The sequence below is a fragment of the Nematostella vectensis genome, chromosome 11 (genome assembly GCF_932526225.1).
Source record: "Nematostella vectensis chromosome 11, jaNemVect1.1, whole genome shotgun sequence".
Lineage (NCBI taxonomy): Eukaryota > Metazoa > Cnidaria > Anthozoa > Actiniaria > Edwardsiidae > Nematostella > Nematostella vectensis.
Window position 1 is genome coordinate 724447 of NC_064044.1, and position 20447 is coordinate 744893.

Here is a 20447-nt window from a genome sequence, read left to right on the forward strand (position 1 = left end):
CAAAATTTTGCACCAAAAACGTGAGTGGACAGCAAATAACTACTTTATCAATCTCTTAACACAACTTTCTTGCCACCTGGGCAAATTCTTTTGTCTTTTAACGGTTGAGGCTTCCGTCGGACCTCCGGAAGTAAACTGGTGACAATGCGGCTTTAATAATAATACTTTAAACTTTACTCTAAACTCAACGGGAAGCCAGTGTAGCTGCCTAAGGAGTGGTGTTATGTGGCAGCGTCTACTCTCACAGAGGATAAGTCGTGCAGCTGCATTTTGAACTCGTTGTACTTTAGTGAGTTGGTGTGCAGGTAGGTGTAATGTATTAATACCCATGATGCTTTGTGAATAATGTTGTTGTAGTTTGCTGACTCATCGAGTGGTCGTCTTTCTCCATGTGGAGTTCGTTTTCCCAAAATACTGCATTTTGAACTCGTTGTACTTCCGTGAGCTGGTATGCAGGTAGGCCATACAATAAGCTATTACTATAGTCTACCCGACTCGTGACGACATGGCATGCATTAACGTCTCAGCAGCCTCGAAGGAGAGGTTCCCGCATATTCTTCTGATATTATGAAGGTGAAAAAACGACGCACTACAGGTCTTTGTGATGTGTGTGGCACAGAGAATTTCTCGGTCAAACCAGGATCCCAGACTTCTAACAGGCGTGAATTTCATTATCACATCATCACCTACGCTTATCCCAGCGAAGTTAAAGCCGCATTATCACTGAACCTATTAGAATCCGAGATATTTAACAGGCCATCCGCTCTAAATAATCAATCACATCCTCAAAGAAACTTCCAATAGAGACACTGTTTTCAATATTTTGAAATATTTTTCGCGTTTTCCGTTAAAAATTATCGGATAATGTTAGGTAATCGACCGGAAGTGAACTGGTGACAATGCGGCTTTGACGTATAAGGCTATCCACGGACTCGCACCACAATATTTAAGCGAACTTGTTACAATAAAACCACATTCTGCGTATAATCTAAGATCGAACAGTGGTGTTAAGCTCCAACCGCCCAGAATTAAGTCTTTAGTCATTCTCAGTGACCGCTCGTTTGAATTATCCGCGCCTAAGCTATGGAACAGCCTCCCTCTTAAAATTAGCAATAGTACAAATATTTCAAACTTTAAAACGCAGCTTAAAACTTTCTTATTTAAGGAGGCTTTTAACCTTTAAGTTCTTGACCGATATTTTCCTCCATAGTAATATTTTATTACAAAATTATATTTATTAGTTATTGTATTTATTTCAATTAAGATATAGATTTTTTGTAATTAATCTGCCATATTTTATTGTAATTATATCTTATGTTCTATCCTATATATTGTAAAGCTATAGAAATCAATAAATTATTATTATCGAGCAAATAGGTTCCAAAATAGTTTAATAATGCATATTGCAGCATTCTAATTCCTTGTAATATATTACTTTGTTTTAGCTTAGTATACATAATAGTTTTACGCATTATGATATTTAATATTAAATTGTATTGTCCGTATTCCATCCTACTGGCTGCAAAGGACTAATAAAGCTATCTATGTATCTGTTTGCTGCAGGGGCGTGGCCAGGGGGGTGGCCCAGAGGGCCCAACCCCCCCCCTTTCTAGCAGCCAAAAATACAGTAAATGTATGAGACATAATCTATAAAAAAACGAGACTGAGATTGAAAAAAGCAATCAAGAACGAAATCATACGAAACGTATAACCGTTTCAGAAGGAGTACTTTTGTGTTCGGAAACAGACGCATTATTCCCGTCATGCTTAGCGAGTGCAGACTCATTCCCGGCATTCTTTTCAAGCGCACTTTGGACGGCGTTTTGCCACGCGTCGACGATCTTCCCGCCATTCCTGGGGTCCCTAGCTTGGTCTAAACAGCTTTCCTCGGGGCGTGATAGTCCAAGGATGACGTTTTTGAGAAAGCCCTTCCGGTTAAGAATAAGCGATGGATTCCTGATGATCGTGACCGCCACGAACCACTTGTTGAGCGCCCGCGCAGACACGCGCGGATACGTGGGCAGCTCTGAAAATAAGAATGTATTCGAATGAAGGCCACGCATCTTTATTAAATACACCCTTTATTATACTAAATACCACTTTTACTAAACACATCTTTGTACTAAACACATCTCTGTACTAAACACATCTCTGTATTAAACACATCTCTTTACTAAACACATCTCTGTAATGAACACATCTCTGTACTAAACACATCTCTGTACTAAACACATCTCTATACTAAACACATCTCTGTACTAAACACATCTCTGTACTAAACACATCTCTGTACTAAACACATTTCCTTACTAAACACATCTCTGTACTAAACACATCTCTGTACTAAACACATCTCTATACTAAACACATCTCTGTACTAAACACATCTCTTTACTAAACACATCTCTGTACTAAACACATTTCTGTACTAAACACATCTCTTTACTAAACACATATCTTTACAAAACACATCTCTGTACTAAACGCATCTTTGTATTAAACACATCCCTGTACTAAACCAAAAGACCATGTTCTCTTTACTAAACACATCTCTTGACTAAACACATATCTTTACTAAACACATATCTTTACTAAACACATATCTGAATTAAACCCATCTCTATATTAAACCCATCTCTGTACTAAACACATCTCTGTACTAAACACATCTCTGTACTAAACACATCTCTGTACTAAACACATCTCTGTACTAAACACATCTCTGTACTAAACACATCGCTGTACTAAACACATATCTGTACTAAACACATCTCTGTACTAAACACATTTCTGTACTAAACACACATCTGTACTAAACACACATCTGTACTAAACACATACAAACATGGATGGATACATGGCCCTACCGTGTCCCTTTTCGGGGTCTGTGAGTCGTTCTTCTCCATTAAGGTATGCTGGAAATACAAAATTCCAGATGTAATTAATCCCCTACTAGTTATATAGATTATACTAGTGGGTACCCGTGAAACATTCACGTTTCTAATTCATAAAAGACATTAGAGCCACTATCTGATCTGAAAAATAAAACCTGTTACATTATAATCATATGAATTCGATTTGTGAAGAAGTGTGCCAAAACTGAAAGCATAGGATATTATTTTATTATATTGGAAATAAACCAATATAACAGGATTGCTAACGATATTCTATGTATCAAGTTTCATTATAAATTATCTCTATTTTATTCTATAAGAAATTTTATATGCTACCAAAGTATCCCTCTCTTATCCTTTGCTCTCTTGATGCTACGCTATAAAAAACTACGTCCAAAATAAAATTTACTTTTCTTTGCCTTACTGGGTGCCCTGTGTTCAGAGTGTTTGGCGGGAAATTCGTGCGAGTTAGCACGTCGACATTCAAATCAAATGCAATGAAAGTTTTTCAAACACGTTTGTATGGGCATTGAAAAGCACGAATCCTTGCTTCATCGGCCCGGTCTTGGTTGTATTTTTGGTGGTGCGTTCCATTCTATTTTCTGTGAAATGTGATACGAAGGTATGTGGCTTTGAGCTTATTTAAGATCGGCTGAGATTTGTTTAGTCGTACTTACTTACTTAAGTACTTATTAAGAGCAAAGTCATATTTACGAAAAAAACATGGACCGACAGGACATCAGAACTGAATCTAACAATAAATGGAAGTTGAAAGTGGTTTAGAATAAGTTTTTATTCTATAGTTTAATCTAATAGTTAAGTATTTAATTGATATTATTGTGGAAGTTTTAAAACCTCTTTGAAATGATTGTTTACAAAATGCGTGCGCTTGGTGTCGTGCAAGACGCAAACAAAAGTCTTCAAAAAGTGATATCCTGTCAACAGTGCTTTTTTTTCGCCTGAACATTAACTGTAATTTGCTTGAAAACCACGAAGTTCTGGACGTCAATGGTGCTTTTGGCTGTCAGAAATACATTTTGGGTCTCTGTGTAGGGCTCCAAAATGGCGCGTTTGCGAGTGCTTTCTCTCGCTAAGAAAAATGGTTAAATTGAAGCTTCTCTTTGCCTGATCATTTGAAAGTGAAAACCATTCCCGATATCCCCTATTAGCTAGGGATTGTCATTCGTGTGGCTCTTGTGTTTTCTGGTTGCTCCTTTTGTCCGTGAGAGATGGCACACACTTTTTCCTTAGCATATTAGATATAAGATCAAGCAGAGCCGCGGAGCTACTACTTGTTATATAGATTACATCATAGCAGAGCCGCGGAGCTCCTACTAGTTATATAGATTACATCATAGCAGAGCCACGGAGCTCCTACTAGTTATATAGATTACATCATAGCAGAGCCACGGAGCTCCTACTAGTTATATAGATTACATCATAGCAGAGCGACGGAGCTACTACTAGTTATATAGATTACATCAAAGCAGAGCCGCGGAGCTCCTACTAGTTATATAGATTACATCATGGCAGAGCCGCGGAGCTCCTACTAGCTATATAGATTACATCATAGCAGAGCCGCGGAGCTACTACTTGTTATATAGATTATATCATAGCAGAGCCGCGGAGCTCCTACTAGTTATATAGATTACATCATAGCAGAGCCACGGAGCTCCTACTAGTTATATAGATTACATAATAGCAGAGCCAGGGAGCTCCTACTAGTTATATAGATTACATCATAGCAGAGCCACGGAGCTCCTACTAGCTATATAGATTACATCATAGCAGAGTCGCGGAGCTACTACTAGTTACATAGATTACATCATAGCAGAGCCGCGGAGCTCCTACTAGTTATATAGATTACATCATAGCAGAGCCACGGAGCTCCTACTAGCTATATAGATTACATCATAGCAGAGCCGCGGAACTCCTACTAGCTATATAGATTACATCATAGCAGAGCCACGGAGCTACTACTAGTTACATAGATTGCATCATAGCAGAGCCACGGAGCTCCTACTAGTTATATAGATTACATCATAGCAGAGTCGCGGAGCTACTACTAGTTACATAGATTACATCATAGCAGAGCCACGGAGCTCCTACTAGTTATATATATTATATCATAGCAGAGCCACGGAGCTACTACTTGTTATATAGATTATATCATAGCAGAGCCGCGGAGCTCCTACTAGCTATATAGATTATATCATAGCAGAGCCACGGAGCTACTACTTGTTATATAGATTATATCATAGCAGAGCCGCGGAGCTCCTACTAGTTATATAGATTACATCATAGCAGAGCCACGGAGCTCCTACTAGTTATATAGATTACATCATAGCAGAGCCGCGGAGCTCCTACTAGCTATATAGATTATATCATAGCAGAGCCGCGGAGCTCCTACTAGTTATATAGATTACATCATAGCAGAGCCGCGGAGCTCCTACTAGTTATATAGATTACATCATAGCAGAGCCGCGGAGCTCCTACTAGTTATATAGATTATATCATAGCAGAGCCACGGAGCTCCTACTAGCTATATAGATTATATCATAGCAGAGCCGCGGAGCTATATGGCAGTCAAACTTACAGAACTTCTCTTCATTACGTCCGAGCCGTCGCTTGTAAGCCTCGTTCCAGAGAATGTAGCAGTATACGAGGATCACAGGGTGTTTATGGGCGACTTGGAGATGAAGAAAGCCAAGATATGCCATGTATGCTAATACGGAAATAATACATCAGTATAATAAGGAAATACGTGGATGATAAAAACTAATCAGTTTGTGCTTTACAAAGCCACGTAAACGCAACGTAGCAGGTCTTGGGGGAACAAGGCAGAGACATTAAATTCTTCGTCTGCCCATAATTTTAGTAAAACAGTGAAGACACGGCCACAATGAGCGCTAACGCAATGATACGAACCTACAACAAAAACAACAACAGCAACAAAAACAACAACAACAACAACAAAAATAGCGACAAAAACAACAACAGCGACAAAAACAACAGCAACAAACATAACAACAACAACAGCGACAAAAAAACAAAACAAAAGCAACAACAACAGATCCATAAACAACAGCAACAAAATCAGCAATACCAACAATATCACTTGGTTAGGTGGGTAACTAATTGTAACACCGCTCACCAGTATCCATTCCCGTGAACCCCTTCATGAGGAGCGGGCGATCGATTCTCCCGATGAACATGATTCCTAGTAGCATGCCTTTGAGGATGCGCAGGACGCACGACATAAGACCCACCAGGATGTTGAAGAAGAAGAAGAAAAACGATAACAGAAGGTAACAGCGCCTGGAAAAGAGAGATAATAAGGTAACAGTGCTTAGAAAAGGTGAATAATAAGTTACAATCACCTGGATAAGGGAGATAATAAGGTAACAGCGCTGGAAAAGGGAGATAAGATAACAGTGCACGGAAAAGTCGATTCTAATGTATTGCGTCTTACATGTCTCGAGTCTAATGTCTTGCGTCTTACATGTCTCGAGTCTAATGTCTTGCGTCTTACATGTCTCGAGTCTAATGTCTTGCGTCTAACATGTCTCGAGTCTAATGTCTTGCGTCTAACATGTCTTGAGTCTAATGTATTACGTCTAACATGTCTCGAGTCTAATGTCTTGCGTCTTACATGTCTCGAGTCTAATGTATTGCGTCTAACATGTCTCGAGTCTAACGTCTTGCGTCTTACATGTCTCGAGTCTAATGTATTGCGTCTAACATGTCTCGAGTCTAACGTCTTACATCTAACATGTCTCAACTTTTTGGGTCTAACATGCCTCGAGTCTAATGTATTGCGTCTAACATGTCTCGAGTCTAATGTATTGCGTCTTACATTTCTCGAGTCTAATGTCTTGCGTCTAACATGTCTCGAGTCTAATGTATTGCGTCTAACATGTCTCGAGTCTAATGTCTTGCGTTTTACATGTCTCGAGCCTAATGTATTGCGTCTAACATGTCTCGAGTCTAATGTCTTGCGTTTTACATGTCTCGAGTCTAATGTCTTGCGTCTAACATGTCTCGAGTCTAATGGCTTGCGTCTAACATGTCTCGAGTCTAATGTCTTACATCTAACATGTCTCAACTTTTTGGGTCTAACATGCCTCGAGTCTAATGTATTGCGTCTAACATGTCTCGAGTCTAATGTATTGCGTCTTACATTTCTCGAGTCTAATGTCTTGCTTCTAACATGTCCCGAGTCTAATGGCTTGCGTCTAACATGTCTCGAGTCTAATGTCTTGCGTTTAACATGTCTCGAGTCTAATGTCTTGCGTCTAACATGTCTCGAGTCTAATGTCTTGCGTCTAACATGTCTCGAGTCTAATGTCTTGCGTATAGCATGTCTCGAGTCTAATGTCTTACATCTAACATGTCTCAACTTTTTGGGTCTAACATGCCTCGAGTCTAATGTATTGCATCTAACATGTCTCGAATCTAATGTATTGCGTCTTACATGTCTCGAGTCTAATGTCTTGCGTCTAACATGTCTCGAGTCTGATGGCTTGCGTCTAACATGTCTCGAGTCTAATGTCTTGCGTTTAACATGTCTCGGGTCTAATGTCTTGCGTCTAACATGCCTCGAGTCTAATGTCTTGCGTCTAACATGTCTCGAGTCTAATGTCTTGCGCCTAACATGTCTCGAGTCTAATGTCTTGCGTATAGCATGTCTCGAGTCTAATGTCTTGCATCTAACATGTCTCAACTTCTTGGGTCTAACCTGTCTCGAGTCTAATGTCTTGCGTCTAACATGTCTCGAGTCTAATGTCTTGCGTATAACATGTCTCATCTTTTTGGGTCCAATGATGATGTTAAATAAATAAGACGAGAATAGGACAGGAGAGGTTTCTGGACTACCTGTTGTCAATGTTGACGACCTTGCTATTTATAGACCGATCCTTGAAGACGAAGACCGCCAGTATCTTCTGAAAAAGCCACACAAACAAGGCCAAAGCGACCGTAGGCCTGTGGACAAAGTCATGGGGTAATTATACTGCCTTGAAAAGAGGTCACGGAACGAGCAGCATATACCATCACTATGGTAACAAGGTGGCGCAGATGTATTGTCTTTTTTGTATATTTAAAGTACCTGTCTATGTGCTGGAGAGAAGATTTATAAAACACCCCCTTTAAAAACCTTTATATCTGCCCCATGGTAGATTCATGACACACCACCTTTAAATACCTGTATATCTGCCCCATGGTGATTCATGACACACCCCCTTTAAATACCTGTATATCTGCCCCATGGTGATTCATGACACAACCCCTTTAAAAACCTGTATATCTGCCCCATGGTAGATTCATGACACACCCCCTTTAAATACCTGTATATCTGCCCCATGGTGATTCATGACACACCCCCTTAAAAAACCTGTATATCTGCCCCACGGTATATTCATGGCACACCCCCTTTAAATACCTGTATATCTGCCCCATGGTAAATTCATGTCACACCCCCTTTAAATACCTTGAAAACTTACACAAGGCCCATTAGTATGTTAATCATGATATTGATGATCGCAGGGTCGAGCAGCGACGGGAATATCTCAACGCACAGTGATATGAACAACACCAAAGCCACCAGGATGGCAAACATGATAAGGTAGCCTGCAAACAGTGAACAACGGGGATTAGCAGCGGCATGCGCAATAATATGCAAAAAAAAAAACACAGCAGTCACTGCATTGTGAGGTCAACCTGTAACCATGGCTATATACCCGATGACAGCCTGAAAAGTGTTGTTAATAATGAAATATAAATACTGCGAACTTTTAAAGAAAAAGCCGTCAAAATGCAGAGTTGCTTTTTTGTAAGTCATTAAGAAGTAAAAATTATTAAGTGATTACGATAACATACCCCATAGAAAGTACGCAATCTGGTATCCACAGAAGCGCAGACTCATGCCCTGCAAGAGCCAAACAAGTGTCAATTTATACAAGTCATGAGTTACTTTGGCGTATTCAGAATACCATAACCCATTGCGGATACTCTTCACTTGGAGACAGGACAATCGTCACCCTTATAATGTTCCTCCTCTAACACACCACTAGATTATCTGGCGTGTTGGAGACGTGACAATCGTCACCCTTATTATGGTACTCTCTAACGTACCACTAGATTATCTGGCGTGTTGGAGACGTGACAATCGTCACCCTTATTATGGTACTCTCTAACGTACCACTAGATTATCTGGCGTGTTGGAGACGTGACAATCGTCACCCTTATTATGGTACTCTCTAACGTACCACTAGATTATCTGGCGTGTTGGAGATGTGACAATCGTCACCCTTAATATGGTTCTCCTCTAACGTACCACTAGATTATCTGGCGTGTTGGAGATGTGACAATCGTCACCCTTATTATGGTTCTCCTCTAACGTACCACTAGATTATCTGGTGTGTTGGAGACGTGACAATCGTCACCCTTATTATGGTTCTCCTCTAACGTACCACTAGATTATCTGGCGTGTTGGAGATGTGACAATCGTCACCCTTATTATGGTTCTCCTCTAACGTACCACTAGATTATCTGGCGTGTTGGAGACGTGACAATCGTCACCCTTATTATGGTTCTCCTCTAACGTACCACTAGATTATCTGGCGTGTTGGAGACGTGACAATCGTCACCCTTATTATGGTTCTCCTCTAACGTACCACTAGATTATCTGGCGTGTTGGAGACGTGACAATCGTCACCCTTATTATGGTAATCTCTAACGTACCACTAGAATATCTGGTGTGGGCATTTTTCTGGGAAGGAATCGTCTGTCTCCTTGCATAAGCTTGATAACATGTTGTCTAGAGACAAGATAAATATTCATTAATAATAATAAAGATGATGATGTTGTTGATGATAAAGATAATGAAATTGGTCTGATGTGTGACATGTGTGATATGGTAATCTGTGATGTACCTGTATGCTTACCTTTGTACTCTGTGGGCTACCTGTGTGATATAATTATCTGTGGATAACCTGTGTGATATGGTAATCTTTGGTCTACCTGTGTGCTAATAGCATCCGGTACATCTGGAAGTACATGTAAAGGGCTGCGACAATTGAGGAAACGATGAAGGTGGCTGGAAAGAACCAATCAAACTTATCAATCAGCTATAGCTCAGTGTTGCACAGGCCTCTAAAGCAAGAGGACTGAAGGAGCGAATAATTTTATAGCTGGATTGGAGGGCCTAGACATAAGTTTGATTCTTTAGTCATTATTTCATGCAGAACATGAATTTTACTATTCCATTAAAAAAGGAGTGGATTTCCATCAAATCCCCCCTCCCCCCTCTAATATCTATCTCTGGATGGGGCTTCAATCACGGTTAGGTCAGTCAGTTTGGAAAGGTGTAAAACAAGCAAGTCTACATTGTAAATCGTAAATGTCTCATCTTCTAGAAAAACAATGCAACTATTGACAGCACCATTAATTGGGGAGCATAAAAGAACCACTGGGGATGAATGCCTGTTGTACCATCTCCACTGACAATGCTCACACGCTTCGATTGGAAACTGGATGTAGTATGCTTTCTGTACATTTTCTTACGAAATTCCATGAGATTGAGCAGAACCCAGGTATATTTGAAATATAGCGTTAGAGACAAAAGCCAGTACCACTAAGTACCACCTGATATTCAGGTGGATTTAGATTATGAGGTAGAAGCTATTCACCTTGTCACCATGAACTTACCGATGAGAATATCATAGATACGAACTTTGGAATTATAGTTTTCTTCCCCCATCTTAGAAATAGAATACTTCTTGTTGCTGACATAACTTTCCTTTAACTTGATAAAATATCCAGATACTTCACCAATTTCTATAACCACCACCTAAAACAGTTATAAAGAAATCACAATCAACAAAGAGCTGTAAAGAAATCACAGTCAAAGAAGATTTATAAAGAAATCAATGTCAACAAAGAGATAAAAAATCACTTCCAGTGAATGGAATACTCAAAGTTCTTCACTATCACAGAGCATCAAGGTTGTGGTTTTGTAATTTAACAGTTATGTGAGTTGCAGGGGTGAAGATTCTCTCATTCACTAGTGCCATCAACAATCTAATTTACATACCTCATAGATGATAATACCACCCACAATGACCGTGGATAAAATTGACATGGAGTACTTAAAATCTGCAAAAAAAGATGAGCTATGGTCATTCTGTATACAAAGATAGAGCAGCAGATGAGCTATGGTCATCCTGTGTGCAAAGATAGAGCAGCAGATGAGCTATGGTCATCCTGTGTGCAAAGATAGAGCAGCAGATAAACTATGGTCATCCTGTGTGCAAAGATAGAGCAGCAGATAAACTATGGTCATTCTGTGTGCAAAGATAGACCAACAGATGAGCTATGGTCAACCTGTATGCAAAGATAGAGCAGCAGATGAGCTATGGTCATTCTGTATACAAAGATAGAGCAGCAGATGAGCTATGGTCATCCTGTGTGCAAAGATAGAGCAGCAGATGAGCTATGGTCATCCTGTGTGCAAAGATAGAGCAGCAGATAAACTATGGTCATCCTGTGTGCAAAGATAGAGCAGCAGATAAACTATGGTCATTCTGTGTGCAAAGATAGACCAACAGATGAGCTATGGTCAACCTGTATGCAAAGATAGAGCAGCAGATGAGCTATGGTCATCCTGTGTGCAAAGATAGAGCAGCAGATGAGCTATGGTCATCCTGTGTGCAAAGATAGAGCAGCAGATAAACTATGGTCATCCTGTGTGCAAAGATAGAGCAGCAGATAAACTATGGTCATCCTGTGTGCAAAGATAGAGCAGCAGATAAGCTATGGTCATCCTGTGTGCAAAGATAGAGCAGCAGATGAGCTATGGTCATCCTGTGTGCAGAGATAGAGCAGCAGATGAGCTATGGTCATCCTGTGTGCAAAGATAGAGCAGCAGATAAGCTATGGTCATCGTGTGTACAAAGATAGAGCAGCAGATGAACTATGGTCATCCTGTGTGCAAAGATAGAGCAGCAGATGAGCTATGGTCATCCTGTGTGCAAAGATAGAGCAGCAGATGAGCTATGGTCATCCTGTGTGCAAAGATAGAGCAGCAGATGAGCTATGGTCATCCTGTGTGCAAAGATAGAGCAGCAGATGAGCTATGGTCATCCTGTGTGCAAAAGATTAATCTCTTCTTAGCAGGCACACACCCAGGATTTGAGGGGGGGGGGGGGAGGGAATAAAAAAAAATGGAATGAACTTAAATATCCTTCAATAAGAAAAAAATTCCCACTTTTTGGCAGTCAAGGGGAAGGGGGGAGCATGTGCCGGCTAAGGGGATTTAAATTTTTTTTCTTGGGCTAAAAAAAGTTACCAGGGATTGGAGTGTATACAAAATTGCGTCCTTTCTTGTACCACTTGACTTTTTCACCATAACTGTAAAAGAAAAAAAATAGTAGCAGTGTTTTTTTTTTACATAATGACAGGAATACTGAAGGGGGTCGTTTTCATTGTTCTTGTCCATGAATTTCCTTAAATTTCTTGTTATTCTTAAGCCAAAAATCTGAAAATAGGGGGCCCTCTAGATCCGTCCCTGATATACAGTTCATATACACCTATTCTATCCACTTTGTCTGTCATATCTTTCAAAATGAACATCAATACACTATAATTTTACATACTTTGACTTTTCCTTTCCTTCAAGGAGAGTCTTCACATGAGCAATGTATAACTGATTCACTTTAAACTCTGGTTTAGTCTGGAAGATTTTGAAAATGTGTTTTATGAAAATAAACATGAAATATATAAAAATTATACAATATACCAGATCAAGGTGTTGCAATAAGAGGGAAATAGAAAGATTTAAAAGAGGGGAAAGTGTTGAATTTGCTGTCCATGGATTTGATTACACCTATTTTCATACCAGTAAACCTCTGAAAATCTCAAGCTTTGAGAATTCTTTTAGGTGAGGGGTGGGGTATGTACATTTTTTGGGGGAGGGGTGGTTATAACTTCGTAAACAATGAAAATCGTCAAAAAGCGGGAGATTTGGTCTCCATGCAGAAGAACGGGAGAAGGGGTCCAAAATATTGAGACTCCTGCCTAATGCGGGAGAGTTGCCAGGTATGTTCTCATCTCTTACCCCACAAAGTAGTTCAGATCTAGTTTTAAGTTTCTTGTAGAACTTCCTGATTTCTTTCACAGATATCATTAGAAAACGACCCATGAGGAATAAGTAAGCCATCAAAGTAGGCAGGTCAACAAAGATGGGCCAAGCTTTAAACACCTTAAACAAAAATGCATTCAGTGTACATGTAGATGAGTTTTCACAAGATGACTTGCACTAAGAAATCAGGGCCATTCCATTTTTCATCCACACACCCACCATTGAGGAAAATTTGAGGGGCATGGGCTGTGGGTGAAATTTCTGAGGGGTATACACCATCCAAGAAATTTCTGAGTGGTTGCTAGAATAAATAGTGGGACTGTTTTGATATCTTAATGGTATCATTTTCGAATTCCAGCAAGGAAACAACGAAAAAACTCTAAGGGGTTTCTGATAAGGTTATGCCAAAATTTCCTGGGGTCTGTTGGCTGCCAATCGGAATTTCTGAAGGATCAGTTTAAGAAATCAAATCCTCAATAGGTACAGTAAGGAAGAAATTAAAAAATTTCTGAGGGGTCACAGGTAATTCTACCTCGTTATCATGAAGAGAGATCCCATGAGATCAGCAAGCGCATGCGCCAAACAGTGCGACGTACTACGCCAATCAGTGCTGAAGACGTAATTTTTAATTTACGCTACTTACAGATTGAAAAAGACGGGTTTTTAAGCTGAAAAACTCGACTAGCACGACAACTAGAGACCTACTTTTGTCGAGAGACAATACAGAGTCAGTCGTGAAGATGCCAAACGATGACCTTTTGGAAAAATGGGGCCCTATAATGACGAGGCCACCACCAAAGCAAACAACCACGAGGTCTCCCATGAGGAGAACCAGGGACGAAAAGTCCACTGAAACAGGGACGAAAGATCCCACTTATGAATTGGGGACCAAAGATCCCATTCAGCTGCTGAAAAGTGGCACGACTACGAAGTCGTCAGATGCAGCCGAAAGCAGCAAACCAAAGAAATCGTCGAATGGCAAAAGTGCGGGAAATAAGTCGCCATCTCTGCCAACAAAGCTTACAGGGTCGCATCATTTTCAACAGAACAAAATACAGGAGAAAATATTGCAGGTGTCTTGAAAGAAGTTTTTGCAGACCTTGCAAAAAATATGAATACAGGGGTTTTATCCCTAGGCGACTTGATTAAGAATCAAAATCGGCCAGATGAGTTGTTTTCTGACAGTGAAAGTGATGACGAGCAGGATGACAACACGTCCACGGGCCCGCCAGTAGCAAAAGACAGAAAGCCGACGACTCACAAAACTCTGCTTGTGAGGAACAAGATATTCTGAAAAACCTCTCAAAGCAACACTCCACTACTGAGCAGGAAAGTCCTGAAATTAATGCAAGGTTAGCCGACATTGTTAAGAATTTCCTAACCGAAAAAGTTGACGATGACAAGCTCACTGAACTAGAAAGCGCTATGGTGAACCAAAAAATTGTGAGGCTCTTACTGAAACAAAAATAACCTTGCCATCTGGAATAACATCTCAAAGGAGGCAAGGACGAAAGACATAAAGCTGCAAAGGTCACAAAAGTCTCTGATCAAAGGCATTTCAGCAGTTGTACAAGTCTTAAATGACTTACTAACCAAAGCTGAATGGCCAACAAAACAAGATGTTGTGGACACCCTGGATAGGGTCCATTGGCAAATGCCAACCGTGAACTCAACATTAGACGCAGAGAAGCTCTCAGATATGAGCTAAATCCCAGCTATCATTACTTGTGTGCCCCTTCTAATACCATCTACTGAATTGTTTGGTGATGACAGTTTAGTGTCGGTGAAAGACATCACCGACATTAATCAAATCACATCCAAACTACGAAGGGACACAAAGGAACTAAAGCACAAACGACCCAGGGATAACTATAACAATAGGTACTCAAGAGGGAATTACAGAGCCTACAACGGGTCAAAAAAAAAAAAAAAACTACAGCTGCCCTTTCCAGAAGAGGGAAGGGGGAAAGAAACCAGGTCAAAAGAACCAACACTGACAAACCAACTACCAAACTCAGGTAGGAGACAAGAAAATAAAAATTGCTGGCAGGCTAAAGTTGTTCTTGTCTGCATGGGAAGAGTTAACTTATCACAAACATATCCTTGATATGGTTCAACACTGCCATATTAAATTTATGGATTTTCTTCAACAAACCTACCCAATGAGTGATACTAAGTTTAGCCCAAATGAGGCAGAGATAATTGACACTGAACTAGATAAGCTTCTAGTAACAGGTGTAATTGAACATGCCACACCTTGTAATGATCAATTCATTTCAACTATTTTTCTTCGGAAAAAGAAGAACGGCACTAATACCGTGTGATCTTAAATTTAAAAGGCCTTATTGAGTCTATAGAATACATATTTATTTCAAAATGGAAAGTTTAAAATGTGCTACAGTATTCACCTGATGTAAGAGAAATGCTACATGGCATCCCTTGATCTTACAGATGCATATTACACTGTGCCAATTGCTCTAGAACATAGAAAATACCTGAGGTTTAAGTGGAAAAACACAATTTATCAATACACTTGTCTGGCCAATGGGCCAGCTTCAGCCCCAAGATATTTTCACAAAGCTACTGAAACCAGTGTACTCTACCTTACGAAATAAGGGATACATAAATGTTGGGTACATTGATGATTGCTTACCTACAAGGCTCTACTGAGGCAGAATGTCTTGACAATATTATAACTACACAACAGCTATTTAAAAAGCTAGGCTTTGTTATTAGCTATAAAAAAAACAGTGTTGAATCTATGTAAGAAGTTGGTTTTTCTTGGATTTGTTTTAGACTCTACTAGCATGAGAGTTTATCTCACATCTGATAAGGCAGAAAATAATATTTTAGCCTGCAAGCAACTGTTAGAGAAAAACCATGTCACAATCAGAAAGGTTTCAAGGGTGGACTGCTTGTATCCAGCCTACCAGGTGTCCAATATGGCCCACTTTGCTACAGGTCAATTGAAATTGATAAGAAAATGGCTCTGAGAGCAAGCAAAGGCAATAATTTGGGGCATACATGACATTATCACCCAAATCTAAGACAGATTTGAAATGGTGGATAACTAATTTGCCTACTGCTTACAAAAACATACTGCAAAATAACCCAGAGGTTGAGATGAAAACCGATGCCTCAAAAACTGGCTGGGGGGCAGTGCCAAGCGGCCCAGGGACTCCCTTAGAACAGGGGAAATACATGAATGAACTTGAAATGCTAGCTGTTTACCTGAGACTTCGATCATTCATTACTGAATGTCTCTATAAAAAGTGTCAACTCTACTACTGTATGCTACATAAATGCCATGGGGGGTACTAAGTCTGTTGAGTGTAACTCCCTCTCAAAAGATATCTGGTTGTTATGCATAGAAAATTATATTTGGTTAACTGCCTGTCATCTGCCAGGAATACTTAACCAGGAAGCAGACAAGTACTCAAGGCAGTTTAACAATAGAACAGAGTGGCATTTACAACCAGAGATATTTTCCCAAGTCACTCAAGTACTGGGTACACCAGATGTAGACTTATCTAGATTGAGCACCCAGCTTCCTAATTGTGTCTTGGAAGACAGACCCAGGGGCCTTTCACACAGATGCATTCTCCCTATGTTGGAGTAACATGTTGGTTTATTTATTTCCCCCCTTTTGCCTTATAACCAGGTGTCTACAGAAGTTAGAGAAAGACCAGATGAGTGCACTCTGAGAGGAAAATCACTTTCCTTATTCCAGATAACATTAAGCAGAGCAGACCAGCGTTCTCTAACCCCAAACTAGTTTTGGAGCAGTTTGAGCATCCAAACATCTGTGTTGTTGTACACTGAACAAGTACATTTCTAGGACTCGCCCTTATAGAATGGACGGTCAGTCCAAATTGTTGTTAAGTTATGTAAAGCCCTATAAACCATAAGGTAATATAAGGGACACTTACTACAGTGGTGGGTTCGTCAAGTCATGAGTTATTGCATGCTCAAGTTCCCATACCCTCCCTTATAATTCCATTATAGGCTGATAAGTACATACACATTTGGCCATGTCTTTTAAAAACTGATTGGCGCATGCGCTTGCTATCTCATGTAATCTCTCAGCATTCTATTACTCGGTAGAATTACAATCAAACTTCAACTTCCAGGTAAGTCTCGTTTAATTTTCAAAGTTTATGTCAGAAGGGGTGGAAATGTAACTTTTCCTGCTCAATGGTGGGTGTGTAGATGTGGATAAAAAATGGAATGGCCCTCACATTACATTTTGGTGGTAAACTCATGCATGCTGAAGCTTTTTATAGCTGTCGACTCACCTGCCTTAGGCAGGAGCCACAAGATTTTGGACCTCACCACCAGCCTATTTTTTGTGATTTTTTACAGTCTCTGTATTCACCTGCATTGGCTTTCTTATTTTTTATCCACATATTACCGTATTTCACCCAATTTCACAAGATTTCTGTCCAAGTGGGGTAACACCAACAAAAAAAAGCAACTAATTCAACTCTAAAGATTAGTTAGAAAGTTCCTTGTCAGAATGGCTAATTCTAGTTTTTTTTTATAGCTCTCAGGCATGATAGACACATTCGTTTCATTTGGCTTTCATTTGGCACTCAAAATTCATCTGATTTCCCAGTGCAAGTAGGCTATTAAAAGAAAATAAACAGCACAAAAGAAGTGATATGAAAACAATAACGATTTACTTACAGAATCTTGGTCCAAGGGGCAGCGAAGAGCGACAACCACTAGAAAGGTAAACCTAATATTTACAGAATAAAAAAAATGATATTTTGCATTAATTTTAAAACTAGTAGAATGGGTACTTAATCCATAAAATCAAACAAATAGGGTGACAGAATAAAAAAAAACTTTATGTCCAACAGGCCTGATTGTGGCCTTACCACTCATCATCACTCGCATTCTAAAGATTTTGGACCCTCTCCAATGTGGAGCACCAAATCCCGCACTTTTTTAGGGTTCTGAAAAAATTGTCTTTATAAAAAAAAATGACCAGGGAATTGAGGATGAACTGTTTGCCAAAACAGTTGTAGCACCCACCTAATGCATTCAGCATTTTTACCTCATAGCAGTGTAGAATAATCCCACTACTGCACCAAGAAGCCTTGCATTTGTAGACAGGCAAAAAAAAATCGGTAGAAAAATGATACCCAACAAAATAACAGTCAAAATGCCATCGAACACTGCAAGGTAAAAAAAACAACAGATGATAACTAGTTAGCCTCTGTATTGTAAATAGCATCATTTTAAGTCATGATTCTTTTTTAATTTGTTGCTTAGCAAGATGGTACCTTTTACCCATGAAGGGCCTGTTAAGTGGATGACTTGCCCTGTTTTCCCCTCTATTTTGTTAAAAAACAGAACAGTCACAGCCACGGCCATCGCTGCGTATGCCATTGCATAGGAAAACCTGTTGTATTCACTCCCAAGGCTGTCCATGGGTCTGTTGGTTAAAAATGATGCTTATCGTATCTTATTTTATCTTTATCTTTTCCACAAGGTAAAGTGCTTCACTGAAAAAAAAAGATGAGGGCCATAACAGGCCTCGAAATACTGGAGGGAAATTTTAAGGAGACATTAAGAAAACTGGGGTCACGGCCAGCGCTGAGTACTAACAAAAAAGACAAAAATGAAAATATAAACTATTCAAATTCAATGAGGTGATGCGCAACAGCTATGGGCTCTCAAACATAAAACTTATAAAAATATTTCAAAAACGTTTGTTTTAGTGAACACAGCAAAAGTCCATTAGGAAAGGTAGCATGGGTCTTATTTTCCGAATGAATGAAAAAAATGGACCAATCATAGAATAATCCAACAATGATATGGCTCTAGCATCATTGAGTTAATTATGACATTTAATATGCTTGTGAATAATTAGTGTTCAAAAGCAAAACTGCCACCACATATAGTTTTTTTCATTCACTGTTTGCACGTACAAGGTTTTTACAAAATAGGTTATACCATTAAAATGGCTTTAGAGTATTCTATCTACTAACTGCAGTATAACACTTACGGCAATATACCAGGCCGACCATCACAACAGCCTAGCCATCGGGAGGTTCGCCTCTTCAATAGCACTAATATCAGTATAATCAAAACCTGCATAAAAATAATATTAACATTAGATCATGAGAGCCTTCATCGACTAATATCATATCGATATAACCAAAATATTTATATCAAAATATAAAATCAATTTGATCCTCTATCATTAGATGCTTTAGATGTTTTACTTATGGCTGGTCCGCCCTCAGATACTTTACTCGCTGCTGGTTCCCTATCATTAGATACTGTACTACTCACTGCTGCTCCCCCATTTGATGCTTTAGATGCTTTACTCGCCACTTGTCCCCAATCATTAGATGCTACTTGTGACTTCTCCCCTATCATAAGATACTAATCACCGCTGGTTTCCCATTAGATGTTTTACTCACCGCTGCTCCCCTATTAGATGCTACTACGGCTAGTGCCCTATCATTAGATACTAATCGCTGCTGGTCCCCAATCATTAGATGCTTTACTTACCGCTGGTCCAAGAGATATCTGGTTATAAAGCTGGTAGTCTTCTGAGGGAGTGCAAGACCCAACATAGCTTAAAAAATTATAGGTGAAATAATAATGTATCATAACCATGGTTCATGGGTAACGTAACAGTACTAGAAATGTCAAGTAAAACTGCTCAATTACAACAGTGAGAGGTGATAACAAAACCCAGGGGCTGATCAAGGGGTGGGCCGAGCGCCCCCCCCCCCCCCCCACGTATTTTTAGATAGTTGGCTAAAAAATAAATATATAGTAATTCAACAAAAAATATAATGCAATTCACAGGAAAAAATGCATCCTCTTTAATCTCTTGCTTCGCCCCACCCCCTTTCAGGAACTTCTGGATCTGCCCCTGAACAGTCATACCACAAACAACAATAAAGCAGCATTCGCCAGATCGGTTAGAAACCACAATCATCGCTTAGGTTGAAAAGCCGTCGAAAAAAATGCAAGCGCTTACATGCGCCATTGAACTTTTATTATTTTAGGGTGTTTGAACTTCACAATAAAATGGATACATACCTCGTGTTTCCTCCGTTAGTTACATTTGAATCCATGGTACCGTTTTCCATTTTGTACTCTCTTTATGTCAGTAACAGATACAAAGATGTTAGCTTGACGATTTTCTAGATAAATGTACACTCATCGAACAGCATCGATTACAAATTGATATATTGATGTTTTATGTATAGTTACCGCTCTATCATTGGTGGTATGAATCAAGATCGTGTCATTGAATGTAGGAAAGCTTATTTGCTTGCACAACCTTACAACATCTTGATCAACATACAACAGCCTTCTCCTCCGCAGGCAACTCTACTCTAATGGCCTCAGGAGGAGGGGGACACTATTTAAAATGCTGCTAAGATAGG

At 39.6% G+C, this 20447-nt stretch overlaps 1 protein-coding gene across 1 annotated transcript; it reads right to left on the minus strand.

The window, feature by feature from the left end:
• Positions 1-1233: 1233 nt before the first annotated feature.
• Positions 1234-20428, minus strand: LOC116617789 (stimulated by retinoic acid gene 6 protein-like). Its single transcript, XM_048734129.1, has 21 exons — positions 20272-20428; positions 20098-20157; positions 19558-19624; positions 19046-19131; positions 18321-18472; positions 18092-18212; positions 17719-17770; positions 13009-13152; positions 12548-12624; positions 12241-12302; positions 10987-11048; positions 10602-10743; positions 9915-9990; positions 9636-9711; positions 8772-8820; positions 8396-8522; positions 7770-7877; positions 6049-6212; positions 5491-5619; positions 2868-2915; positions 1234-2026 (listed from the first exon to the last, which is right to left on the minus strand). Exons 1-21 carry the CDS (start codon positions 20280-20282, stop codon positions 1695-1697), a joined length of 2145 nt encoding a protein of 714 aa, XP_048590086.1. The 5' UTR covers positions 20283-20428; the 3' UTR covers positions 1234-1694.
• Positions 20429-20447: the final 19 nt, after the last annotated feature.